Genomic DNA, 27,964 nt, shown 5'->3' on the forward strand with positions numbered 1-27,964 from the left:
ATTTTATAGGGATTGTCCCGATTTTGGGGGCTTTTTTTCATATGGGCTCCTATTATCCTCCACCCCCTGTCCAGATTTTTCACACTTGCTATCTGGTCACCCTAAGTGGTGTTGTACTTCCAGGATATTAGAAAGACAAGGTGGATGAGGTATTATCTTAGCTTCTGTTAAAGCTGGTACAATAAAAGATATTACCTCACCCACCTTGTCTCTTTAAAGACCTTTTTAGGCTTTTGGGACTGACCAGCACATCTCCAAACGGAGGGGCTCGTGAGCTACAGAGGCAGACCTAATAAATATGCTCTGCACCAAAATTGCAACAGCCGCCTGGAGTTCATACTATGTGAGACAAACCAGCCAGGAATGGCTTATATGCATCCGATGAAGTGAGCTGTAGCTCACGAAAGCTCATGCTCAAATAAACTGGTTAGTCTCTAAGGTGCCACAAGTACTCCTTTTCTTTTTATGAATACAGACTAACACGGCTGTTACTCTGAAACCTGTTAAAATCCATGGGAAAATCAACAAGATGCTGCTTTAGGCTGGTGATGTATTACAACCCTCTTGAAAGCACCCTACATTCATTAACACCCCATGTACTCTATATAACCCCTTCAGAAGAGTTTGGACTCATAATATGGGACACATGTACTACACATTACCCACTTGGGACAGTTAGGACTGAACACATGGACTATACACAAACCCTTCTGTCTGGCAGAGTTTGGAATACTCAGACAGGTGATTCAGGACAATCTGGCATGGCTGGTTTGTACAGTGCAGCATACTCACAGAGAAGGCAATGTAAGGCGTTTAATTTTATTGCCCCAGCCCATCATGTAGACATATTAGTCATTGATTTCATTTGGAATTGTAGAGTCTTTGATTTCATTTGGAATTGTAGTTACTCAGGACCTCGGAAAATCAAGCCCCTGCTTCATTATTTGGTTATTACTCTGCTGAATGTTTTAGCCTCAGTGTGAATTACTGCAGGGGTTCTCAACCTTTTTCTTTCTGAGCCCCCCTGCAACATGCAATAAAAAGTCCACGGCCCACCTGTTTCACAACAACTATTTTTCTGCATATAAGAGCCAGGGCCCATGTTGGGGATTGGTCCTGCTTTGAGCAGGGGGTTGAACTAGATGACCTCCTGAGGTCCCTTCCAACCCTGATATTCTATGATTCTATGTTAAGGGGTAGGGAGCAAGGCAGTTGCTCCGGCCCCACATCACGGGGGCAGGGGGGAGAGGGGCACCACAAAGCTAAGTTGCTCAGGCATCAGTCTTTGGGGGGTGGGGCTCAGAGTCCTGGGCTGCAGTCCCTAGTGGTGGGGTTTTGAGTTTCTGTCCTGAGCCCTAGAGAGTCTAAAGCCCACCACGCTTGCTGGCCCCCCCTGAAACCTGCTGGCATCCCCCCAGAGGGCCCTGAACCTCTGGTTGAGAACCACTGGTTACTGTACTATGCAGGTTTCAGAGTAGCAGCCGTGTTAGTCTGTATTCGCAAAAAGAAAAGGAGGACTTGTGGCACCTTATTTATTTGAGCATAAGCTTTTGTGAGCTACAGCTCACTTCATCGGATGCATTCAGTGGAAAATACAGTAGGGAGATTAAAGAAAGAAATACCACAGCTGTGGGATATTCCATGACCTCTTGATTATAAGACAGAAAACCAAAGCCATTTAGCACAAAAATCTATCAAAACAAATTTACCAGAACAGTTTTTTTTTAAATGGAGTATCAAAACTACACCACATCTTATTACACAGAGCCATGGCCAAGATTTTACAAATTCATCTTAATCCTTTGTGCATAAATCAACGGAAAATGCAGTTCCTACCAAACTTTCCACTAAGTATTTACCTTACAGAATCTCTGAAGGCTGCAAAACCTGATTGGCCAGAGGTTTCAAATGATAAATGGAAGGAGTGCCTGAAATTCCACTGTGGAGGACAATCTCATTAATTCATTATGCTGAGCAAATAACAATGGTAAATTCAACAGTTCAGTTACCATCTAATTAGATCCACACCCTTTTGCAATGTTCAAGCCATTTCCTACAGAGACTATCTTCTTCCTTGTGGTCTCAAGTAAAATAAAATCTCTGCTTTCAAAGGTGTGATCTGCCCGCTGCACAGTTTTTTAAAACGGCTTTTTTTAAAGCGTTTCATTGTACTTCACTTTTTTATGCTGCTTTGTATTAGCAGGAAATGGATTTAATAACTCAGATGGCTGGTTTACTTGGATGTAATTCACAGATTTTAAATGACTGTAGTCTATATCCAATGCTATTTTATTTAATTTTGTAATTTAACTAGTTTCATTTTAAAAATATTGTAATAATGTCCTAAATATCCACCTTCATTTTTAGAGTCTTGATTAAATAGGACAGGGCTCTTTGCAAAATCTTTTGGCCTATCTTTTTAAACATTTGAAATTAACAATGATAAAGACATAAATGTAAAAGCGGCAAAGAGTCCTGTGGCACCTAATAGACTAAAAGACGTATTGGAGCATAAGCTTTCCTGGGTGAATACCCACTTGGTGGGACGCATGTCATTAGGATGTACTTCATTAGGAAACATTCCAGCTGATATCAGTAATGGAATGCAGAGTCTTTTTAACACTCGTTTTTAAGTCATCATTTGACATTAAAAAGTTCAGCACGATACTTTTTCTTTGTGTGTGTGTCTGTTAGCGTTTCACTGCCAGGCTTGGTGATCTGTCAACATCTAATCTCATGCATTGTGTTTATTCACTGTGCATGTGTGTGTGTCAGAGACAAAGAATTGAGCAGTGTCTCCATGTATTTGTCAACGTCTGCATGTTTGTCCATGGCGTCTGACATTGTTCCTGTGTGTGTGTGAAAATCTTTGTGAGGGTGTGTCCGTGTGTGTCCATTTCCCAGAGGTTAGGGCCAGGGGGACCATCAGATCATCTAGTCTGACCTCTCTTGTGTATGTCAGTGAGCTCGTGTGTCCTTTGTGAGTGTTTGGCGGTGACCCTGGGGGCAAGCTGTGTGCCCAGTGGTGGAAGCTGGTGTGCAGGGTGTGTCTGGCTGCGCATAGCTGGCAGTCTGTGTCAGCAGGTGGCGTGAGAAGTGTGGGAAGGAAGAGCTTTGCGGGGGCGGCCCGCCGCGCTGCGGGCATTGCGGCGAGACGGGCGCTGACAAGACCCCAGGTCCCTCGAGGAGGCGGCGGCCTCTTTCTGTGCGCGTGTCCCTCTGCCCGGGCGGGCTCCTGCTCAGCGCCTCTTGGCGCGCTAGGGAGGCGGGAGCTGGGAGCAGGCGGCAGCCGCAGGAGGAGAGAGGAGTAGGACACGGGCCTGCGCGGGGGCACGGCGGCAGCCGGCGAAGGATGGCAGACAACGACCCGCGGAGCGCGCAGGACCTCTCGCAGTTTGTGAGTGCGGGTCCCAGGCAGGGCGGGCCGGGCTGAGGGGGGTCACGGCCCGGGAGCCGCCCTGCCACACGCGGGCTGCAGCTCTCCAGCGAGCCTCCCTCTCTGGGGAACACGGTCACTGCCAGTAACCCGCAGAAGCGGCTACAGGGCAGCAGGGAGGCAGAGGAGGTGCCGGTTCCCCTGCAAAGCCCCAGGAGTCCGGTAACAGTAGCAGCAGCTCCTTCCTAAAGCCCCAGGGCTGGGGGGCAATCGCTCTGCCCCACGCTGAGTTCCCCCCCGTTAGAGTCGTTGGCAGAAACCGGAGATTCCCCAACAAGAGGAGGGTAATAGAACAGTCTTTGTGAATTACCTCCAAGTAAACCAGCCATCTCAGCAGCCAGAGTCAGGCTAGTTCAGCTTAGCACGGGTTTAAACAAGAAAGCGGGTGAGGTTAGGGCCCAGGCAGGCAGCAGCTCTTACTGAGACACCACCGTAACATGTAAAGCACTGAAAAGTTTGTTACCCAAGGTGTATTTACACTTACAGTTTCCTTAACTAATCCTATTTGGCCCTCTGTGCCTGTTTTCCACCTGTAAAATGAAGATAATGTGTGGCCGGGCACAGTGCTGGGACTTCTCCCAGCTCTCGAAAAAAACCACCTCCATGAGGTGCAGCTCCCAGCGCTGGGGCACTGTCTACACTGGCGCTTTACAGCGCTGAAACTTCCTGGGGTGTGTGTGTGTGTTTTTTCACACTCCATAGCAAGAAAGTTGCAGCGCTGTACGTTTCCAGTGTACACAAGCCCTTAGTGGTAATAATAGTACTTCACACTTATAGTGCCTTCCATCCCAGGACTTCAATATGCTTTACAAACGTATCAGGGAGTAGCCCTGTTAGTCTGTAGTCACAAAAACAAGGAGTCCAGTGACCTCAAAGACTAACAGATTTATTTGGGCATAAGCTTTCATGGGTAAAAAAAAACACTTCTTTAGATTCATGGAGTGAAAATTACAGCTGCAGGCACAAATACTCTGACACATGAAGAGAAGGGAGTTAGGTTACAAGTGGAGAACCAGTGCTGAGAAGGCCAATTCAATCAGGGTGGAGTTGGTCTACTCCCAATAATTGATGAGGAAGCTCAACACCAAGAGAGGGAAAATTGCTTTTGTAGTGAGCCAGCCACTCACAGTCCCTATTCAAGCCTAAATTAATGGTGTTAAATTTGCAAATGAATTGTAGCTTTGCAGTTTCTCTTTGAAGTCTGTTTTTTAAGTTTTTTTGTTGAAGGATGGCTACTTTAAAATCTGCTATAGAATGTCCAGGGAGAGTGAAGTGTTCTTCTACTGGCTTTTGTATGTTTCTATTCCTGATGTCTGATTTGTGTCCATTTATTCTTTTACGTAGAGACTGGCCTGTTTGGCCAATATACATGGCAGAGGGGCATTGCTGGCACATGATGGCATATATCACATTAGTACACGTGCAGGTAAATGAGCCCCTGATGGTGTGGCTGATGTGGTTGGGATCTTTGATGATGTCGCTAGAGTAGATATGGGGACAGAGGAAGCAATGGGGTTTGCGTTTGTGGTGTGGTGTGTAGTTGCTGGTATTTGCTTCAGGTTGGGGGCTGTCTGTAAGCGAGGACTGGCCTGCCTCCCAAGGTCTGAGAGAGCGAGGGATCGTTTTCCAGGATAGGTCATAGATCGTTGATGATGTGCTGGAGAGGTTTTAGCTGGGGGGCTGTAAGAGATGGCCGGTGGTGTTCCGTTATTTCCCTTGTTGGGCCGGTCCTGTAGTAGGTGACTTCTGGGTACTTGTCTTGCTCTGTCAATCTGTTTCCTCACTTCCCCAGGTGCCTGTATCTGTAATTTTCACTCTATGCATCTGAAGAAGTGGGGTTTTTTTACTCACAAAAGCTTATGCCAAAATAAATGTTAGTCTTTAAGATGACACTGGACTCCTTGTTGTTTTTACAAACAGTTAGCCTCACAACACCCACATGACAGAAGTATCCCCATTTTGCATAAAGGAAACAAACAATGAGATATAATTGTGCAAAAGCCAAAGAAAATATATTCAACTTTTAATTACTTGATTCATCATAGGTTGGGTACATACTTCAGTCTGTGTGATTGGGTCTCAGAATGATCTTCTTGGTAACTAGATTACTAGTTACAGCTCTTCTAAGCCAATCTGGAAAAGAATAGTTGTATTTGTTCTTTCATGTATTAATACATAGGACAGACATCAATAAGATCCAATGAACTTTTTAGCCATGCATCTCTTTCACACACTGCTTTTCTAATTTGATTTTCTATTTCAGCCCAGTGTTGTTAATGAAATTATCGCACCATGTTTTATTTTTCACAGAATAGAAAGCTCTTCTGAAGTGTCAAGACAGTATATTCTTTGCTGATTTGGGTGGATGTTTTAATTAGTTTTTTTTACAGGCAGAAAACCTACTACAGCAACTGCAGGAGAACTTTCAAGCTTTGACTGAAAAGTTAACTCTGAGAAATATCCTTTTTTGTTATTCTGTATGTTACTAGATTAATAGAGCAAGTTCGGTAGGATTTTAAATAAGTTTATATAAAAAACACTAACTGTTTCACCTGGTTGGTTTATCTGATATTTTACTTTGAGAAATCAAGATCTGGATACACTTACACTTCAGTTTGGTATTCAGAAAGATCCCAGATACAATTAACCATGCATTTATACAGAGATCCAAATTGTACCATAGTTAAATATTTTACCTTTCCTCAGAAGAATGCTGATATTTGTATGGTAAAGACCAGCCAGTGAACAGCAATTCTTGCTGATGGGAGTCTATAAGAAAAGGTGGCAAGTTGTCTGCAATATCCTGAAGGCCAGGTACAATCACCTCGGCAAGAACCGTGAAAGAGGAAAGAGAGCTCTATAAGAACTGCTTTTTAAATTAGTGTATTATGCATAACAAATAGAAAGTACGGACAAACTTTCTTTTAGCCTTCCATGTATAGGGAAAAGGAGAATTGGACCCAAAGAGAGAAGCTGAGAACAAAAAGGGCTCTGAGATATCTCTCACTAACTAACAATACAGAAACTGGGTCACATACCTGGAAACTTGCTGCACAAGATAAGCTGTAACAACCAACCTCCGCTCTTATTCTCCCCTCCCCCCCAAATTTTTGTAATTCAGCTTCTGTATGCATTTTGATTGCATATTTATGTTGTCCATGGTTGACCTTACAGGTGCATTAGTAGATGCAGCTGTAATTCACTATGGCCTCCTAGGTAATAGGGTGTTATACAGCATAATGTCTGTCTTTCAGAGCAACTTCTTGAGGCACATTCCTCACCAAAAAAAAACAAAAACCAAAAGAGGCTGTTAGGAAGAAAGCTGTTCTAACTCCAAGTAGGTAGGCATTCAAGTAAGCATTCAAACCACTCACAGGGCATGGCCCTTTTCAGATACTATAAAACTTATTGCAATGCAATTTTGTAACATTCCTTTCAGCTTCAGTTTTGCATGAGATGGAGTCATCTGGAAGAGGAACTTCTGACCGGTAAACATTTCACAGAAGTGAAAGTCAACAAAACTGTACTCTTGCTATACATAACAATATTCTCTTTAACTTTTTACTGGAAGAAATGGGTGAACGTATTGATGACCTTGAAAAGCACGTCACTGACCTAATGGCACAGGCCGGGACAGAAAATACCAATGAGGATCTGATGGTGAGAGTTACTCTGTAAAACAAAGTTGTGTGTAGTTATGCTGTAAACTGCTTCCACACTACTGGGGAGGAAGGCTTGGTGCCCAGGTTCTCCATCCCTTTTAAAGGTGGGCATCTGAGTTACAGTTTGTGACTGGTTGGAACGGAAGAGGGGAAGGAGTCTATCCTCCCACTCCAGCATCACTCTTATACCAAGCTCATTAAGGGCCCATTAAGAATTGACTACACTGTCTGAACCAGTTGTCTAACATCACTAGTAGACAAAGTCCTGGTGTAGAAAAGGCTTAACACAGATGAAAGAACTTGTCTCTAAATCACAGAGAACATTATTTGGAGAAATTAAGTTTTTAGTGCTTTGTTTAACAGTGAAGGCTTCCTATGCATTACATCTTTCCATTTGGTCTTGATACCTGAAGCTCCACTAAAATGCCAACAATAAATGCTTTGGAGTACATATATTCCCTTAATGGGAACTGCACACCCAGATCCACAATGTATTCTAATAGACTATCACCTTGTAGATTGTTTAATATCAAGCATTTAAATGGAATCTCTTGTAACAGCTTGAGACTAACTCAAAAACAGAACTTATGTAAGTTTACACTACATATTTTCAAATCCTGAATTCATTTTAGCAGATTTCTAAGGTGACATCCCAAGAACACAGAGCAAAGTTAGTGCCTAAAATTGCCTTAGTTTAGGCTCCCGTTATATCCTGAATTGAAGGGGGGGGGCTGGGGGGTGGAAAAGAGAACATACTGTAATCTTGCATCCTGACAGAGAAGATTAGCATCTGATCTTCAAATATTGTTAAAATATTTTGCCATGTAAGTCTGCATTTATTTGGAATCTAAATTGTATTTAAAAAATGGTTGAGGTCATTTTTAATAATTTAATATGCCTGGGATTTGATTCTGCTAACAGCATCCACTATAGCATGCTGCATTTTTAAACTATATTTTACAGCTAGTTGTATCTAAAATTAACAAGAAAAATTAAGACTTTGTATCACATCTGAACTATCACAATAACCTTAATTTGTAACTGAAGAATTGATGAATCAATGTATGGTGCCTAGATCCCTGGATAGACGCCAGAGAAATAAAAATAAAATTTAAAAAACGAACACAGGTCAGCATATTTAGTAGTTATACAGTTGTCTCACTTTAATTGTCCTGTAGTATTTAGTGATATTTTCCTTTTATTACCATGATTTTCCTTTAACCCATCTGAAAAAAAAATCCCTGAATTTGAGATAAATGAGTTGATTTTGTGATTTAAAGGAACCCATATTAAACAGAGCAAGGAAGTGCAGTAAATCATTATGTACACTATATTCTTCTGTCCCTTTTGATGCCTAATTTCTGTGGAAAAACAAATATTTCGTAACATTGAAACCACCATCTCAAATCTTAAATTAAGATGTTAATTGTACAAGGATGTTCCTATTATATTGAACCATATTCATTAATTGAATAAGCAAATAATTTTTTTTTTTTGCACAGCACTGAAAATGAGAACATACTGATCAAGAAATACAGACAGAATCTGTATGACATTCTATAGAGAATGAGGAAGATTTCATTTACAAACAGGATGTGTATTTCTACAAAATTCAAGTGAAAATACCTGAATGAATACTTCATTGTAAAGGATTTCAAAGGGTAAAATTTTTAGTCTTGCACCATGACTGATAACTAGAACATCTATTAATATTTCAGCAATCACAAAGAATAGCTCCAGTGAAAGAAAAGTATATAAGCAAATTATGTCATGCAAGATATGAAGTCTCCATTTTTTATTACTGATCCAATAAAGGAGGAAAGATGAGTTATGGCCATCAGACTAACGACACATTTTACTTAAGATGCCATAGAGGAAACACTATCTTATCAAGAGATGAGACTAAATTTGTGTACAATATTCATTACAAAAATCCAAAAATATATTCTGTAATGAATCTGCCCAGCCATGTAATTTTTAAAATGATAAAGATTAAATAAAAAGCTATTCGTTTTCAAAATACCTGAAACATGCTCTTGTAAAAAAATTTAATGTTTAGATTTGTTTCAGAATTTCCTTGTTTTTGAGTTTAATAGTCCCAGAATAACTGAATCCTCTTGTGGCAATGGGTTTCCACAGTTGCAATATTGTATGTGTATGAAACCACATTATTTTGTCACTCCCTTAGATTCAGTGTGTGCACAAGCTCGCTCTCTCTTTCAGAATATGTACCCATACTATTAATGCTGAAATAAGATTTTTATCTGAGTGATATAGTCTACTTTGGTACACAGAATATATTTACACTACAAGCTAGGGCTGTGATTCCTCTGCTTGCATAAACACGCTCACACTAGCTCTCATCAAGCTAGTGAAAGTATAAGTAGCAGTGTAGCCCTGTTAGCATGGGTTGCAGAACCCATTGGTTCAGGAGGGTTTGTACTAAGCACGGTTAAGCCCTGCCTCTACTGCCATTACCTACACTACCATGGCTATTTATACTCATGCTAGTTCAGTGAGAGCTAGCATGAGTATGCATACACAAAAAGGAGAATCACACCCCTAGCTTGTAGTGTAGACGTTAACCAAAGATGAATCTTGGAAATTCCTCTGTACTTGCACACCTCTGAATACAAGTTGCTTTATCAAAGCAATACACAGAAAAGGACTGTGCACTTAAATAGAGCCCTCACTTCTGTCTTGCTACATACCTCTTTCCAAAATAGTGCATACCAACACTGAGGCGTGCATATATCTCACCATACAATCTGTAGTAGGAAACCATATCTCACCTATGTACTTTCCCCAGCATGAGGGGATGAGCTCAGAAAGGATCCCATTTTGAATATAGGATAGGTTTTGGAACATGAGATAATGCTATCATACATCTGCTTAACAAGATAGACTTGACAGAACAAATTAAAGAAAACAAATTAACTTCAACGATATAAGATTCCAAAAGGATGATACTATTACTAGGCAATATCTTGCTGGAAATGGAAGTTCATGGCACTTAAATTTCATGGCACATCTTTTACAGGGTACAAAAACAAAGGTATGAGTAGGTAAATAATATTGTTCATAAAAATGCTACTTTTTTTTGTAATCCAGAAGCATTTACTATGCACTGAGCATTGCTCACACAAGGGAAAACTGTCCCTATGCCAAATAATTTACAATCTAGGAAATAATTTCCCAATTAAGATATTTACAATGTAGTTTATACCTGCCTTTTCTTGAATGCACCCAAAACTAACTCTAGTAAAGGAAACAAACAGTAAAAGACCAATGAAGAGAAGTTAATCATTCTCAACCACAGTGTTTCAGGAAGGAGTGCACACTTAAAACTACTATGGATCTTGCTTCTTCACCCCACCTCCCTTCCGCTGGCTTGAGACAAAAAGCAGGAATGCAGAAGTACAGCAATCAGTCTTCAGAAAGTGTAACACTAAAATAAAGCAGTTATTTCTGAGGCTTCTTTGGAGTAAAAAAATTGCATCAAACTAACAATCTATTTAAAAATCAACCTAGTTAAACAAGTTCTAATCCCGAACGTAAACACATGTAAACCAGTTTCATTATCACCTAAATCTGTTTAGCTCGTGCTTTGGTAATACCAAAACAAGCTGAAATTATTTAAGCATGGATTTCATGGGTTTAAGAAAGGCAGGAGTTTCACCTCAGTCTAACTAGATCGATTTAAAACACTATCTCACTCCTGCTATGTGGACAAGAAAAGGCTAAGCTAAATAAGCATACTAAACCACGGATCAATTAAGCATCTACCCCTCTCCTGCTACTCTAAATAGAACTGATCAAGCCAGTTCTATTTAGCATAGCAAGAAGAACAAAAATAAAACGATCAACTGCTTTTCAGCTGTTAAATTGTTAAAATTAGTTTCTCAACTATTTGGTGAAAGGCAGAGTCCAGGATGGACCCTGAGAGTCAGTTAACAGCTGACCAGGCTTTAAAAAACCTTGTAGCCCGTGCTAGTCCATGTTTATCTTTGACATTACCTGGGACGCTTCTCTTTCCCTGTATAATGCAAGTGCCTTAAACTACTTCATTGTATCTAAGAAATTATAAAATTTAATGGGCAGCATCAGTTGCGAACTCTCCCACCAGCCTAATCAAGTTTTGCAGATCTTTCCAACTACATGGATGCCTGAAAACCCCAGTTCTTGAAACCACTTCAGAATCTTCATACCCATGCTCCAGATTATTGGAAGCGTTTCTGCCAGGTTGCTTCAGCCTTTCCGGGAGTTCCCAACAAACCTAAAAGAGCAATAAGACACCCCCACCCTGTAATGGTCTTTCCTCAAAGCCAGTGGTTTTCAAGGGTCATGGAATGTAAGGCACTGGGTCACGGCAGCTCTGGTCAGCACCGCCAACCGGGCAGTTAAAAGTCCCGCCTGCGGTACTGCCCAGCTAAGGCAGGCTAGTCCCTACCTGTTCTGACACCGCGCTGCACCCTGGAAGCAGCCAGCAGCAGGTCCAGCTCCAGGAGGGGGTGGGGGAAGGGGGAGATGGGGCTCCAAGCGCTGCCCCTGCCCAGAGCACCGGCTCCGCACTCCCACTGGCTTGGGCGGGGGCGGTGCCTGCAGGTGAGAGCCGCACAGAGCTGCTTCTGTGCCTCTGCCTAGGAACCAGACCTGCTGCTGGCCGCTTCAGGGGCGCAGTACAGTCCACGGTGCCAGGACAGGCAGGAAGCCTGCCTTAGTACCCCTGCTGACCAGGAGCCACCCAACATAACCCTGCGCCCCAATCCGCTGCTCCAGCCCCCCCAACCCAGAGCCCCTTCCTGCCCCCCAAACTCATCCCCAGCCCCACCCCAGAGCCCTTACCCAGTCCCGCATCCCAAGCCCTTGCCCCAGCCCTGAGCCTCTCCCACACCCCAACTCCCTCTGCCCCAGCTCCATTGGGTCGCAGGCATCAACAATTTTCTTCAGCTGGGTCACCAGAAAAAAAAAAAGTTTGAAAACTACTGGCCTAGATAGAGCTCTCTGACTCTCAGTGGAATGGTGTTGTATGGGAGAGATGCTCCTAAACTATATTTGGGTGAAGATGCAGTATGTTGTTCTTGGGACCCCAATGAGAAGGCACGGAATCTCTAGTTAGTACAAACAAGGTAAGAGGCAAAAGGATGGTGAACTGGAAGTGTGCCTGTGGGCCATATGCAATGGTCTGACAGAGCTTCAGTCCAATCTGAAAATGCATTTGAGGTCAGGTGAATGAGAAAAAAAGGTTTCTGATGAGGGTGAAATTAGCCAGGGATACCAGGGAAAAGTTAAGGATATTTATGGAACCTGAACTGAATTTTTTTTAGTTCAAATTTTAATAAACAACAAATTTTATATTTTAAATTGAGATAACTAATGTTATCTTTGGCATTTTCTTAATATAAAAGGTGGTTTGTTTTTTAAAATAATGTTCACGCAGATGAATCACTACAATCTCCAGCACAGAGAGTGGGGCAGGGACTCCTATGGTGCTGCTTCTAAGATGTCCAATAGTCTTGGCCCTGGATCCCTGTTCATACAGTGCTTATAAAATTAGCAGGACTTTTTCATATAATTTTTAATATTTTGTATAGTACCTAGAAATACATTTTTACATAGGAAACAATAAATCATTCACCATAGTTAAGTATAGCCATATGCACTAGTTCTTGAGGATCAGGGAATGCAACAAATTCAGAGTTACTAGAACAAGCCATCGAATACCAATTCAACCTGCATTTCTCAAAATGGCTGGTGCAGTTGCCCACAAACTAAACAAATAAAAGACCTTTTCTGGTTTAGTTAGAAGTGGTTTTCAGTCAGATTTATAATGAAAAGTGTATATAATGATAAGTGTCTAAACTGTAGTTGTAGAATAGCAATTCCGTAATCATAACTTTATAGTGGGGAAATCACATTTAAAGCGTCTTCTTTTTTCAAACATAGGAAAAAAATGTTTTAAGATACGCAACAACTGTATTTCCAGAGAATTTTGCTTGCTTAGTATTTCACCTTCTCTTTTTAGTGCCAATGGTTTCTGGTATCCATTACCAGACATGAACAAAATACCATGAATATGAGACTCTGACAAAAGTGACAAGCCATTAACTTCAAGAGGTGTACCTTGAAAGGCAAAATACTTTTATTATTATTAAAGATAATAAGCTAACGGCAAGAACATAACAGCACTACTTTTTATCCATTAATAGGCTACACTAAAAGTTTCTCATGTACATTTGTTTCAACTTGTCATATTTTTTTACATATTTTTCTAAGAATAGAATTGTGTTAAAAAAATATATTATACCGAGAGGTTGACATTTGCAGAGTTAAAGTCCTTTAATTCAAAAGGAATGATCCAGCTATTGCATTTCTGAAATCAAATGGTTCCAGACTTCATGTCTTCTATTTTTTCAAATGAAATTTTGCAAAGTTTTTAAATAAGAGTTCAAAACAGGTTCATAATAAAAAAAATGTAAATCAACTTTTATATACAAAGGATAATTATGTGTATGTGGAGATGGACTAAAAGAGAAAGGGTAAGTGTCACAGAATGTCAATATCTGTATTTGGTAGAATAGTCTTTTGGCGACACCACGAGACCTCTACCTTTACGAGCTCCTCTATAAACGGTTTCTATAATGTCGATCATCTCTTGCTTGTCTTCCATCGCCCAGTTAATCTTGTTGTTGTTACCTGTACCTAAATCAATCATGATGTGTTTATTCCTTTAAGAGGAAAGAAAAAAAAAACAGGTCAATATGCTAAACGACTCTCTCATAATATTTCACAGGACTCAAGCACCCTGCAATATGTAGCTCTTCTACCATCTCTCTGTAGGTCAGCAAATAGGTATTACACTAAATGGCAAAATACAACATTTGTTATTGTCATACTCAGGTTGAAAGCGTGTTTTAAAATAGTATTTTTAAAATAGTATTTTTCTGTTCCTAAGGTTACAATAAAAAGATAAAGATTTATGTTTACCCTGAGGAATAGCATCTTCATGTTTTCCTCCCACTGCCTCCCCCCACAAAAAAGTAACATGTCTGAACAAAGTCCCTTTCTAAAAAGCTCTAGATGTATTTGTCGTTTAACAGATGTTATCAATTAGAAGTAGACCTAGTGGTTCAAGAACTGAATAATGTGGATAGTTATCTATTATGAATATTTTATCTGTGTTTATTTAATTAGCATGTGAACGAGATATATTTTTTATTTCTTAGAAATTCAAATTTGAAATTCCCCATGGTGCCAAGAACTCAAATATTGTGCTAGTATATGAGAACAACAAAGTGAAGTGGATCAGTGTATTTTTATTTCCCCAAGAAACCAAAAAGTACAAGCACAAGTAATTTGAGGTGTTAGTAATTTACTGTAGAGATTTAATTTTATGTTGGCAGTGTCTTTAAATGTTGCCACACTTCAAAATGTCAAGCAAATACAGAACGAATGCAAAAAGTTTAGCAGTTCTATCACTCTAGGAAATGTAAGACATTTCAACTATGAGATATGGATATTGTTTTAAACTTACACATTTGATTTTTAAATGTAAGTATTTTAATTATACTTAGGGCTTGTTTCTGTAAATCTAACATCTAAAATCAGCTACTGTGCAGATTCAAACATGCAAAACTGCTGATTTCATAGGTACAGTGTTCTGTGCAGCTGGGTAGCAGGAAGGAAAAAAGCTCAGAATGCTTTTTTAAAACCTCTGCTTGAGAGGTGAATGCAGTAATGCTTCCTGTGCGCAATGGGCTTCCTCCAAGCCAATGAAAAATACTCCATTGACTTCAATGGGTCTAATGCGAGGAAAATTATCCAGATGGCATATGTTAATACACATTAAGATATAAAACAATGTCTTTTAAACTTCCCACTGTGCTTTGAGATGAAGATGGCACTAGAGTGAAAATTCAGTCAGGATCTTAGGGTTCATCTACACTTAAAATACTGCACCAACACTGCTGCACTTCACTGAAGACCCTACCAATGATGATGGGAGGGGTTCTTCTGTCAGGGTAGGTAATCCACCTCCCCGATGGGTGGTAGCTAGGTCAACAGGATAATTCTCCCTTTGATTTAGCGCTGTCTACACTGGGCGCTAGGTGGGTTTAACTGCATTGTTCAGGGCTGCAGATTTTTCACACCCCTGAGCGACATAGTATTACTGACCTAACTTCTAGTGTAGATCAGGCTTTACTTGCAGTATCATCTTGGTTCATAACGGTGCTATTTTTAATTCTCAGGAATGGAAGTGCTAAGTGGCAAATGGGTCAGGGTATCAACATTACTGAAGAATTGATACAAGGTGTTAAGATTTATTAGATTAATTGGGGAAGAGCCACACTGAACTTGAATGCAATACCATCTTGTGTATTTTTTAAAAAATACATGAGCATATATAAAATGCATACAATACATTGCCCTTAATTATAGCATCTAATCTACAATACACCAAATTAAATTATACAGTAGAAATAAGGCATACCTAAAGAAAAACATGACTGTACAGGGATCATACAACTCGTACATCTTGTTGAAGTCTGGTACTTCTGTGATATCCACAAGATAAATAACAGCAAAATTTTTTACCTGAACAGAAGAAACAAAATTAAAATGACTAAACAGAGCAAAATACACTAGCAAGCCTTTAATAACTAGATGGTAAGACTGATCTTTTTATAGAATTTTGACAGATTTAGAAAAAATATGCTTAAGTTATTGCAATAATAATGCTGCAAGATGTTCATAACTAAGTTAAAGTCAAGCAAATATTTATTCCCTTTTGCCATTTCTAACTGGCTCTTAAAAGTTTGGAAAATAAATACATTTTAAAATAATACAGACATGACATCTTATAGAGAAAGGGAATTCACATCCAGTAACAGAAAAATGGTATGTATTAAAATAATGGCTAAGTCACACTCTGTTGTGCCTTCCTCTCAATTATATGTCTGACCCTATAAATATTTAAGGTGAGAGCGCTAGCAAATGCCATCATTAAGGTTGCTGAAGGGTTAGAATTTAAATGCTTAATTTTCAGTTGCTTATGACTTCAGAAACTTTCACCCAAAAAGCTGAAATTTTCCATAATTTGTCTGTGTCCAAAGCAGAAAGTTTTTTTAAAAAGTTTGAGCAAAGATGGGTTAGCTATTATTTAACAGAACAGTAGGGGAAAAAACACTAACTTCAGAATTAAAAAAAAAACCTTCAGGCTTTTTGAACAGCTATGAAGTCCAAATGGCAGGGATAGAAAGTTTAAATTTGGCATGTAAATATTCCTCATTGAGAAATACTTTTGAGAGCTCTGACAAAAGTAGGATTTGATTTTGCAGAGTTATTATGAACTGAAGATTGCACTTTGTACATGCACCGTACATTTTGAAATGGGTTTTCTTACTAAATTCATGGTTAATTTCTTAAACTGCTGAAGAAAGGTATGCTGCCAGTTGAAAAGAAAATGTACAGTCCACAGGCTCTGACCGAATTAATAAAATTATCTTAAAAAGAAGGAGAACTGATATGAACATTTAAGTCACTAAACATACTGGACAATGATAATGAAAATATGCATATACACAAGGATTAGATACACATGTAGCATCTATAATATTTTTAAGTTGCAGAAACACCACAGTTTTGAGAAACGTTTATATGATTATACTTGCTTGCTTTTGTAACTCACATGTATAACACCCTTACATTTTTGTTTCCTGACTTTTCAATGCATAACTAGGCAAATTTTGCATTCTCTAAAAGGTAATACTTGCAAAATCTTAGATTGTAACAAGCTTAATATTTTTCAAGTACTTTTAACTATTTAATTTTCTGTCAAGTACAACTGAAAACAAAAATATGATTAAACAGAAATTATATAACATGTTAACAAATAAAACAATACAGAATTATGCAGTATCAGCCAAGCACTTTTTTGTTTAGTGTAAACAGCAATTAGTCATTTCAAAAGTCTGCAAATGCATACACTAAAATAGGTACTTTAAGAAAGTACCTTGATTTTTCATTCATGTACAAAGTGACAAAGCTATTTGGTATACATCATAATCCAAATGTCTGTCAAAAAAGTAAATTTCTATTTAGACATACAGTATCAACCCTCAAAGTCTGTGTACATATAGTCAGTCCCAAGAACTCAGTTCACATTACCTATGAAGTTAACTGTATTTATAGGATCAAATTAGATAATCTTCTGAAGTAACTGATTGCTTCCAGGTTGATTTTGCAGGAAAAGACTTCTCCAGCACATTGAAACTAAGACATTATTTTCACTCTACTGCTGCTTCTGTAAGAACTACCAAGTGACTGACATGTACAATACCAACAGCTCACGTGCAGTTCTCCTGCTGGGAAATTTCTACAATGCACATTTGTCAGCAAAAATCTAAAACTCTTAGGACACACTAAGTTTAGTCCTTGAATAAAATATCAGTGTCTGGCTAACCTTGAGATCACATTGTCCACAATTTCTAAAATATACTTTGTTTCATGAAAGAGCATTTCTGCAAAAGGTAGAATTTATTATGAATCAAAGCACACGCACAAACATTTCTATTTTTGAAGTACAAAAGAATACCATTAAAATATTAAGAAATAAGTAAAATATTTTTACATGCAAAAATAGTATTTCTTGCATTGAGTAAAAACTAATATAGCACCTACTATAGGAGTGGCTTAACTTAAGTTTGATATTTCCTCTATTTAAATGAACTGAGCAATTACAGCTCCTATAGAATATAACTACAAAATTTTGTAGGTCATTAGCAAGGGACCCAAATGGCCTCACACTTTAGGAGAGGAAGCCACTGAGGTTACAAATATTAACTTTTGTTTTACAAAAGTGAGAAATTTTACATAGTTAATATTCAATAAACAACAACATTAGCTGAATCTCACTTTGAAAATGAGATTGTTCTGATCATTATACATACTTTGGTAGAGATCTTATCACCATAATCTAAGCACCTCCCAAACATTAATGAATTACCTTCCCAGCATTAGATTGGAAAAAAATTGTTATACTAATTTTATAAATGGAGGACTGAGACACATGCATTTAGCAACTTGAACAAAAATGAAATCTGCGGTAGTCAGGAACTAAATCCAGAATGCCTTCCTTTCCTCTTGCTTTCTTCATGCCCTTTGTTTCAATTCTGAAAAGATTTTTAATTAGAATTCAGTGCTTTATAGCATTTGAACACTGGAATCACTAGCCACGTTCCTTAGATTGAAGGCTCTTTGGGACATCTTTTTGTTCCGTGTTTCTACAGCACCCAGCACAATGGGACATGGTCAACAACTGGGGCTCTTAGGCACTAATACAATACATACAACAAATGTTCCTATATAGAGCACAGGTGCCCAAACTTTTCCTGTCGCACTTCCTCTTTCCAGTAATGGACTCTGTCTGTGCCCCTACTCCATTACTGGCTCAGCAGAGGAGTTTCAGCTGAAGGTGGAACTGGGGGCAGAACTGGAGATGGGGAAGGACCTGGGGCTAGAGGCAGAGCTAGCCTGGGGGCAGAGAGGGAATGAACGCAGAGCTGGCCTGGGGCTGAAGCAGAGTGGAGCTGCAGCTGGGGCTGAGGGCAGAGCAGGGAGCATAGCGGAGCTGCGGCTGGGGGTGGAGCTGGTCTGGAGGGGAGTGGGGCTGTGGCTGGGGTTGCAACTGGTCTGAGGGCAAAGTGGGGCTGGGTGGCACTCTCTCCCCACTCCCCTGGGGGAGCTGGCCCAGGCCCTGCCACAACACGTCCCCCATACAGATTCCTCCACGCCCCACAAGGGGGCATGCCACGCAGTTTGGAGACCACTGTTTAGAGTATAAAACTTGTTCCCTAACGTTTCAGGATAGTGGCGCCTATCTAGAAGTCAGATGTGAGAACAAGACACTAAACACTAACTTTAACATAGATACCTCAAACCAGAGAAGAAAATGAATATAATACTGGAAAAGCAAATCATGTTAGTACCCCATCAGCTACAACTATACTTAAAGACAATTGCAGCTGGCACAATTCTAACTCCAGTAAAAGATACTTGAGTTTATAATCAGACACAGGTACTTACTCCTGGGGAAATTCTGTGCCACCTCGCATAAGCAGAATGTATAGCCCCCAATTTCTTTGCTTCCCACAGAAAATGACTTTCTGATGGGGAAGCAAAGGAAAGCCACAACAGCGGTCATGCGATCCTCCCCAGCAGTATGTTTCAGGTGCCCAGGGCAGCCAGCAGAGAGTTAAATCACTGTTGGGCAGGGGGCAGAACTGGGGAAGACCCAGCTGGTGGCTCCCACCCTGCACTGGGCTCAGCTGCTAGTCCCGGCTGGGCTGGGAATGAGGGGACTTCCTCTTCCCCTATGAGGCATCCAGGGCCGCGTCAGACCCACTCCCAGATTTCTCTCCCAGCTCTAGGAAGCTCTGCAAACTCCCCCTTTCCTGCGCTTCCTGTTCCCATTGCTCCTCAGCTGCAGAGGGAGGGTTCACTGTACAGGGAGCTGCTCCCCCATCCGCCCACCCCCATGCATCCAGAGCCCCTCAAACCCAGACCATGACACCAAGCGTCACCTCCCCACGCACCCAAAACCCCCTGCTCCTGCAGCTGGACCACCGTGACAAGCTACCCGCACCCAGATCCCCACCCTACTGAGCCTCAACCAGCTGCACCTGGATCCCCACCCCACTGAGCCCCAACCACCTTCACTTGGACCCTCCTGCAGAGTCCCATTACTGTTGCACCCAGAACCCCACAACAAGCCCCTGTGCATCCAGATCCCCCCTGCACCCACATCTCCCCCACCCCCCCGAGCCACCCACCCCCAGATTGCCCCACACAGAACCCTCTCAACCCACTTGGATCCCCCCTCACTTGGATCCTCCCTTGCTGAGCATGCCTGCCGACACCTGGTGCACCTGGCACAGAGGGACAGGGCCCTGGGGTGTTTCTGGGGCAGGCCCAGTCCTTGCACTGTGTCAGGCTTGGGTGCAGCCTCACTGTTGAATCTGTGTCCTGGGAGGAGAGCTGCACAGTGATCTCCCACCTCTGTGCAGCCAGTGGCCTGTGCTCCCCAATGCCATGCTGGAGCCTCCACATTTATTTGACAAATAACATTTGCAGAATTTTTTAAACATTTACTTTTTCAAGGAAAGTAAAAAAGGATAAATCTGAGACTCTTTACAGTTTAAAAGTGTTCAGTGAAGACACCTATAAAAATGTGAATGGAAATCTTTGTACACACATTCAAGTGTAATAAAAAAAGTCTGAATACGTAAAAATCCTTGCAGTAAATCAATGGGACTTTTCCAAAAGTATTTCCTTTTAGCGCTTGGGGATTAAATATTCCATGGACTCCAAAGTTTGGAAAAAAGAATACTACTGGCCAGATTTGCAAGGTGTCAGACCTCAAGTGCCACTTTCTGCTGCCAACTTGTCTTCCTCCACTCATCTTTTAATTTCAGTCTAATTTTAGTGGCTCCTTATTAGAACTGTTAACACTAAAACCAGTACTGTATACCATCTGAATACTGACTTCAAGAAGCATAAGCATTCATTTTAAGCTTTAGGAGTTAAGAGTACTGTGCACAAACATCATTCTGAAATGGAAGATGTGGAGAATATGCAGGGAAGCACGACCATTATCTTGGTCTTTCTCAGATCTATGTTTTTGATATTTTTGTTCTTGAATAACTATATAGAACTTCAATAATCCCCGTAAGAGAGAATATCTACACATTCGCTGTTTCTCTCTTCAAGCAAAGTCAGAGAGGCCATCCATGTCCAACACTGCTAGTGTAATAGTGTCTTCTTCTATATTCAAGAAAAGCTACGACACCCAATGAAGTTGAGTGGAGCATATGTGGACTGGGGGGAAAAAAACTGGATATTTTCTCCACTTAACTACAATAGCCCATTGAAGTTCCTGTTGAATACAGCAGCAGTGTAGATTCTAAAAGCCTATCGCACCTGTAGTGAGGGAACCCAGGCAGAAGTACATATAACAACTTTTATTTTGTGAAGCTAATATAGTTTTACATTATTCAACAAACTTATCCAAAAAAGTTTATGGTTAGATGATGAACCTTAAATATGGTTAACATTTTAATACTTCTCAGGGCTAGAAATATTTGGTGGACCAGTATTAAGCCATTTCTTATAACTGGTCCATGACTAGAAGGATAAGAAAAGTTGTAGGTCCCTTACGTATATTTCTCCACTTACTTCCCCTCATATAACTCAGCAAGATCAACTTTCAGCTATACAATATTATTTCCCATTTACTGGCTCAAGGCTTTACATCAGACAAAAGAAAAAGCAAATCCCACTTTTCTTCCAATGTCTTTCTTCCTAATGCCCTTTACAATACCTTAGCAGAAAAAAAACCCCATATGCCTGCAAGCATTACAACAGCTAACACCCAGTCTACACTAACCTAAAACTTTTAGCCTGAAGCTGTTTTAACACAGTTTAGATAGCAAGTTAAACAACCTGACAAAACCAGCTTGCAATTAGGATCTACTCTTGAGGACAGTTTTAAAAAAGTTTGACATGGTGTACTGTGGCCAATTAAATTGTTTTAGCTGGAAACTGTTTTTAAAATAGCTTCAAGTTACCTGGTTTTCATACAAGTATATTGGAGACCTGTATTAACAAGCCAAAGCGAGGTGGAAGTTTCTGTCAGATCTTGAGTGACAGTTAAGAGGTACACAGGGTAATTCGCGGGGGATTTAACGGAAAATTTTGCGCAGTCCTAAAAGAAAGCGGAAGAGAGCAGAGGAGGAGCTAAACATGAGTATCAAGGCCTAAGGGAGAAAAAAGACCCAAGAAAAATTTTTAGGGTGAGGAATGTGCTTTTGAATTAAACTCACAAGCATTAACAATATATTAATCGCGATTAATCACACAATAAAAAAATTAATCGCGATTAATCACACTGTTAAACAATAACAGAATACAATTTAAATATTTTTGGATATTTTCTACATTTTCAAATATATTGATTTAAATTAACACACAGAATACAACGTGTACAGTGCTCATTTTATTTTTATTACAACTATTTGCACTGTAAAACAAAACAAACAGTATTTTTCAATTCACCTAATATCTTTATTATGAAAGCTGAACTTACAAATGTAGAATTATTACAAAAAAATAAAACAGCATAAAACTTTAGAGCCTACAAGTCCACTCAGTCCTACTTCTTGTTCAGCCAATCACTCACACAAAAACAAGTCTGTTTACATTTGCAGGAGATAATGCTGCCCGCTTCTTGTTTACAATGTCACCTGAAAGTAAAAACAGGTATTGGCATGGGACCGTTGTAGCCAGCGTCGCAAGATATTTATGTGCCATCTGCATTAAAGATTCATATGTTCCTTCAAGCAGAGGCATGAAGGGGTATATGAACGTTTAGCATATCTGACATTTAAATACCTTGAAATGCCGGCTGCAAAAGTGCCATGCGAACACCTGTTCTCACTTTCAGGTGACATTAGAAATAGTAAGCGTGCAGCATTATCTCCCGTAAACGTAAATACACTTGTTTGTCTGAGTGATTGACTGAACAAGAAGAAGGACTGAGTGAATCTGTAGGCTCTAAAGTTTTACATTATTTTTTTTACATAACTGTACTCAAAAACAAAACAATCTACATTTGTAAATTGCACTTTCATGATAAAAAGAGATTGCACTATACAACTTGTATGAAGTGAACTGAAAAATACTATTTCTTTTGTTTATCATTTTTACAGTGCAAACATTTATAATAAAAATAATAATATAAAGTGAGAACTGTACACGTTGTATTCTGTGTTGTAATTGAAATCAATATATTTGAAAATGTAGGAAAACATCCAAAATATTTAATACATTTCAATAGTCTATTGTTTAACAGTGCGATTAAAAGTGTGATTAAACAGGATTAATATTTTTCAGTTAAGCACGTGAGCTAACTGAGATTAACTGACAGCCCTAGTTATTAGACATATAAGCTTTAAATTTAATCAATATTTTCCTGGCTTTAAAATTACGAAGTGATTTTAAAAGAGTATACTTATCTTAATGATTGGCAAATACCACCAGCTGTAATAGCAGCTACACTTTTCTAACCTCCCTACTCTGCCTATTAACTCTCTCTGTAGCTTTTGCCTCTGAGTAGAAGCACAGGGACAAGTGGCCATTTCTTGAGTAGATGCCATTGCTAGTGTGCCTTTCAACCAGGGTTGGTTAGATGCAAAGCAATGGACCCAGTCATCTCAAGTCATCACTTGCCAGAGACCAAGTGATTCTCTACCAAATATCATCCATACAATAAAGGTTTCCGATTTGAGGTTTGTCTGATTTTTGGTATTTACTTTTAGACAAGTTTTAGCTTTTTACTGTAAATATTGTTTAAATATTTGTATTTAATTATATAAAAATTTAGCACCCAAAGCTCTGTATCCCTGGGGATGAGCTTCCAGGAATCACAGGCCGCCTCTGAAACAGTGTTCTGTACTGCAAAAAATAATTTGAGATATTTTCAAGGTATTTTATAAGTACAGTATTCTTACATTTTTGCTCTGGAAAAACTGGAAACACACAACATTATTTCTTGTTAAACTTTCTAAAGTATGCAAGTTTTCGGTATGTATTGCACTGAAATGAATGCTTATTTCAATTATAAACAAGGATACATTTTAGTGGGAACAATCTACTTTATGTTTTCGCGGTTTTCTCTAGTTTTCTTTTGCCAAAATACAAGTCAGGTCAATAAAGTTCAACTCCACATTGATTATAAAGTACAGATACATTACTACTTCCTAAAATGATGCTGCAAATTTAAAAAAAAAAAAATGTTCCACCTCAGTACTAAGTGTAAAATAGAGCTACATTTTCTTCAAATGTAGCATGCAGCTACAGCATGGCAACATTTTGTACTATGCTTTAGATCAGCGGTTCTCAAACTGTGGGTTGGGACCTCAAAGTGGGTCGCAACGCCATTTTAATGGGGTTGCCAGGGCTGGCTTAGACTTGTGGGGCCCAGGGCCAAAGCCCAAGCCCAAGGGCTCCAGACCTGGCTGGTGGGGCTAAGGTTACAGGCCCCCTGCCTGGGGCTGAAGCCCTTTGGCTTCGGCTTTGGCCCCCCAGCCTGGGTCAGTGGGGCTTTAGCTTTGCACACACACCCCCGGGGTGGTGGGGCTTGGGCAGGCTCAAGCTTCTGTCCCCTCTCCTGGGGTCCTGTAGTAATTTTTGTTGTCAGAAGAGGGTTGTGGTGCAATGAAGTTTGAGAACCCCTGCTTTAGATTATAAACACCTGTACAATTGGAACTTTTACTCACTCTTTAAAACAGCTGCGAGATCCAAACATGGCTCGTAAGCAAGAGGATGAGGAAGGATCTCCCCCTTTAACCTGCCATTTCTGCAGAGGGAGATTTTTAAATAAAAAGTTACATTGTTCTTTTTCCCTCATAAAAACTTAAATGCCAATATGTCTGCCAAATTGCCAAGAGTCCTGCCAAAGATAAATACTAATAGTATTCCCGTGTATAATCCATCAGTTCCCACAACATTAAAAGTAAACATAAGACAAACAAATGCAAAGAAGCTGTGGTGAAGAAATGTCAAAGCATCCTCCTAGCTTAAATCCTCTTATGGCTCAATATTTGATATGTACACAGTTGCCTTACCAGATGTCTTCAACAACACTGAGATGAACAAGAGAAGTGTAATTTTTTAAGAATGCCATTGAGAAGAAATGACTGCGACAGAAACAGCTTCACATCAGGTTACAGCATATAGAGAACTGTACAAACGCCATTTAAACATTAATTCACAGTAGTCTTTTTGGCTAGGTTCTTGTTTTATTTGAGTTTCCCACTTTTTCTTCTGAGGTTTAACCAACAAATAATTTGCTAAGATTTCTGTCCAGTTGTACTACTATGCAATAACGTTATCTGGGAGAACATGAAAGGATAAAATATATCCAATCACATATTTATGTAAACAATTACACTGGACCCTCGCTAGAACGTGGGATTTGGGATCCATGCGCGGTACCGCATTATAGAGGGGACTGCGTTAAAATGAATTTCAATTAAAGTAATTAAATTTGGGATTCATGGTCACGACCGCATTATATGCAAATTCACGCTATATAGATGCATGTTCTAGCGAGGGTCCGGTGTATTAATTTTTCCTCAGTATCTAAGATGCTTAAATGGGTGATCTGTTTGTCACAGGGTATCATTGCCATCTGAGAAAGCTTCAAGAGCTTGGCTCAGTATGTACAGATTAAAATTAATTTGAGCCCTGGTATAACCAAGTGCAAACTCTAATTAAGCCAGTGCAGTGGCACCCATTTCAACCAAGGCTGAGCATGGTCTATAAGTGCATTTCTTCCCATGCATTTTAAGATTTTACATTTTAAAAATAAAAATATAAGCCAAACTAAAAACATCTAAACGTTTTAAGCTATTCCAATGAATTTTCTAATTGCTAGTGTATTAATATTACACATTCTGAGTATCAAGTGACAATGCTGGCTCAATCTTACCTGTAGTGTTCATACCAGTGCTATTAATGAAACTTGTTTCCCTCTGAATGGCCTAAATTATTAGATGTTAAACTATCAGCAGTCAGAAAAGAAAAATGTTTTCAGGGACAGATGCTCAGTTTTAGAATATAGTAGTACTGTTTCCATTCAATCAAGCATTAAACAACATGGTGGGTAATTATTTCAGATGGCCATGAAAGCAGATGGCTGTTTCACATTCATTCAATGTAGGCATAGCTTGTTAAGGAAACTGAACAAGTTGGATTTATTGCCTGGAAACTGCCTTAGACTGAAAAGAACAAGCAATTTCAGATGCTGAACAGAAATATACAATTATCTCAAACAACAACCCAAATTTACCTTCTCAGCAATACTATATAACACTTCATCCATTTTCATACAAGTTGGATCCCAGTCATGTCCAAATCGGATGACCACCACACGGTCTTCTTCTGAAAGAATGGCCTGGTCTACTTGCCAGCCATTGTGTAAGTGAGGAAGCATATACGACATTTTTAAAACTTGATGTAAGGCCTGCAAAAGAACAGAAACCATCTAAGAATTGACAATTCTTGAAATCTACTTAGCTTTATTGGGTTAGCTTTCATGATTAATGTTAACACCCATCTGTTAGCTTTTATTTAAGATGAGGCACATGCATCCAGACCTCACTGGTTTCCTTTAAAACCACATACACACCACCAAAAGTATTGTTGATAGTGAACTAATTCTGATAAAGACTATTTAATTTTTCTTAATGCTGTGTATAGACTGTGCTTTTTCTTAGGATTTCCCACCGTTGCAACTTCACCAACAGTAGTTCTAGCATAGACCGACAGCGAGCATTTTGACTACTGTGTCGCCTAGTCCTAGCCTGTATCAGAACAGCCCTAAATGACATGGTGGTTACACTGTGACTTCTCTACAACAGTGTTCTCACTGGCACTGAAGTACTGGTGGGAAATTTTAAGGAAACGCTCAGTATGGAGTAGGGCCAAGTTTCACATAGCAACCATCGTCCAGTCCAGCAAGAGGGGTCTCCAGCAAGATTCCCATCCAGGAATAGGAAGAATGGAGAGAAACCCCTTGAGCCTTCACGATCTCCAGTCCTTTATTTTCAGTCTTTTACCAACACGCCCAGCCATATCACAGCTGGCAGGTCAGATGTGCCACCTTCAGAGGCTTGACAGATTTGCTCCCAAACTTACCATTTTTAAAGGAGCTATTACAACCGGGGCGCTGGAGCAATTACTATAGTGGGGGTGCCCAAAGCCATTGAATCAACCTGTAAACCCTGCATATAACGGAAACCACTGAAAGCCGGGGGCGGGGGGGTGCAGTCGCACCCTAGCTCCATCAGCTATGATCATTACAAACCCCTCCACGGTGGGGGTGGTGCAATGTGGGCGTTGCCCCCACTGAAAGCAAACCGGGTGTGCTAATGGGGGCAATGACACGGGGCCAATGACGTAGGGCCACTGAAATCCCAAACCAGCTTTGACACCCCCTCCCACAATGCCCCACCACCCCCTCCCACAGTGGCCCCCTCAGCCCCGCGCATCACCGCCCCAAAGGGCCCTTCCACAATGCCCCACCCTACACCCCATTGAAGCTGCCCTCCCGCGCCCCTGGCCGCGGCGGCACGGGCTGGCTCCCGCTAGGAGACGCCCCTTCCAGAACATTCCACGCGGAGCCCGCCCAGCGGCCCCCGAGACACCAACCTCCCACGGGCGCGCTCGCAGATAAACCGCCGGCGCCGCGGCACACACCACGCTCCACAACGGCCCCCGACCGCGCCGCGAGCCCTGAGGGGGACCAGACGGGGGCGCGCGCCCACGCCCAACACTCTACGGGCTCGCTGAGAGGGAGTCGGAAGTGACGCACTGCGTAGTCCGAGCAGAACACCGCCACGACAGGAAGCGGTAGTCTCGCCATCTTGCTTGTGGGCTTCCCTTCAATAGGCGGATTGTTACCATCTGACCCCTGTGAGGGGAAAAGGAGAGCTGGAGCATACCAGCTCCCTAAAACGGCAGGGGGTGATAGGCTGTACCAATTCACCCCAAAAGGGGGGCATGGGAAACATTTTGTACTCCTTTTCTTTTTGCGAATACAGACTAACACGGCTGCTACTCTGAAATCTGTCACTGATGTATTACAAACCCCCACAAAGGGGAGGGAAGGAGGTGTGAAAAGCCCCACTGGTTGCTCTGGGCCTGGAGATTGCTATGCCAGGCAGGGAAGGGCCCAGCCTTGGGAGTGGTGCCAGGGTTACGCGTGCCAGGGATGTCGAGCCTCACACTTCAGGACAGGAGCCAATGC

The 27,964-nt window shown here is 40.7% G+C and overlaps 2 protein-coding genes across 10 annotated transcripts; one reads left to right on the forward strand and one right to left on the reverse strand.

Moving 5' to 3' along the window:
• Positions 1–2,923: 2,923 nt before the first annotated feature.
• Positions 2,924–13,828, forward strand: HSBP1L1 (heat shock factor binding protein 1 like 1). Of its 3 annotated transcripts, none has more exons than XM_043540014.1 (4): positions 2,924–3,397; positions 5,827–5,893; positions 7,011–7,096; positions 13,124–13,255. In XM_043540014.1, exons 1-4 carry the CDS (start codon positions 3,353–3,355, stop codon positions 13,184–13,186), a joined length of 261 nt encoding a protein of 86 aa, XP_043395949.1. In that variant the 5' UTR covers positions 2,924–3,352; the 3' UTR covers positions 13,187–13,255. The 3 variants fall into 3 exon arrangements, with proteins under 3 accessions (XP_043395949.1, XP_037748928.1, XP_037748929.1); XM_037893000.2 differs by having other exon boundaries at positions 2,943–3,397; positions 7,002–7,096; positions 13,124–13,828; XM_037893001.2 differs by lacking the exon at positions 13,124–13,255 and adding an exon at positions 8,601–9,067 and having other exon boundaries at positions 3,074–3,397; positions 7,002–7,096.
• Positions 13,208–27,616, reverse strand: TXNL4A (thioredoxin like 4A). Of its 7 annotated transcripts, XR_005224379.2 has the most exons (5): positions 26,854–27,154; positions 26,006–26,179; positions 24,432–24,511; positions 17,266–18,269; positions 15,589–15,693 (listed from the first exon to the last, which is right to left on the reverse strand). XR_005224379.2 is itself a non-coding variant. In XM_037892995.2 (4 exons), the coding sequence occupies exons 2-4, from the start codon at positions 26,156–26,158 to the stop codon at positions 13,655–13,657; spliced, it is 429 nt and encodes a 142-aa protein (XP_037748923.1). In that variant the 5' UTR covers positions 26,159–26,179; positions 27,367–27,616; the 3' UTR covers positions 13,208–13,654. The 7 variants fall into 7 exon arrangements, 6 of the variants coding, with proteins under 6 accessions (XP_037748923.1, XP_037748922.1, XP_037748925.1 ...); XM_037892995.2 differs by lacking the exons at positions 17,266–18,269; positions 24,432–24,511; positions 26,854–27,154 and adding exons at positions 13,208–13,826; positions 27,367–27,616 and having other exon boundaries at positions 15,590–15,693; XM_037892994.2 differs by lacking the exons at positions 17,266–18,269; positions 24,432–24,511 and adding an exon at positions 13,208–13,826 and having other exon boundaries at positions 15,590–15,693; positions 26,854–27,118.
• Positions 27,617–27,964: the final 348 nt, after the last annotated feature.

This window comes from Chelonia mydas, chromosome 2 (genome assembly GCF_015237465.2).
Source record: "Chelonia mydas isolate rCheMyd1 chromosome 2, rCheMyd1.pri.v2, whole genome shotgun sequence".
Taxonomy (NCBI): Eukaryota; Metazoa; Chordata; order Testudines; family Cheloniidae; genus Chelonia; species Chelonia mydas.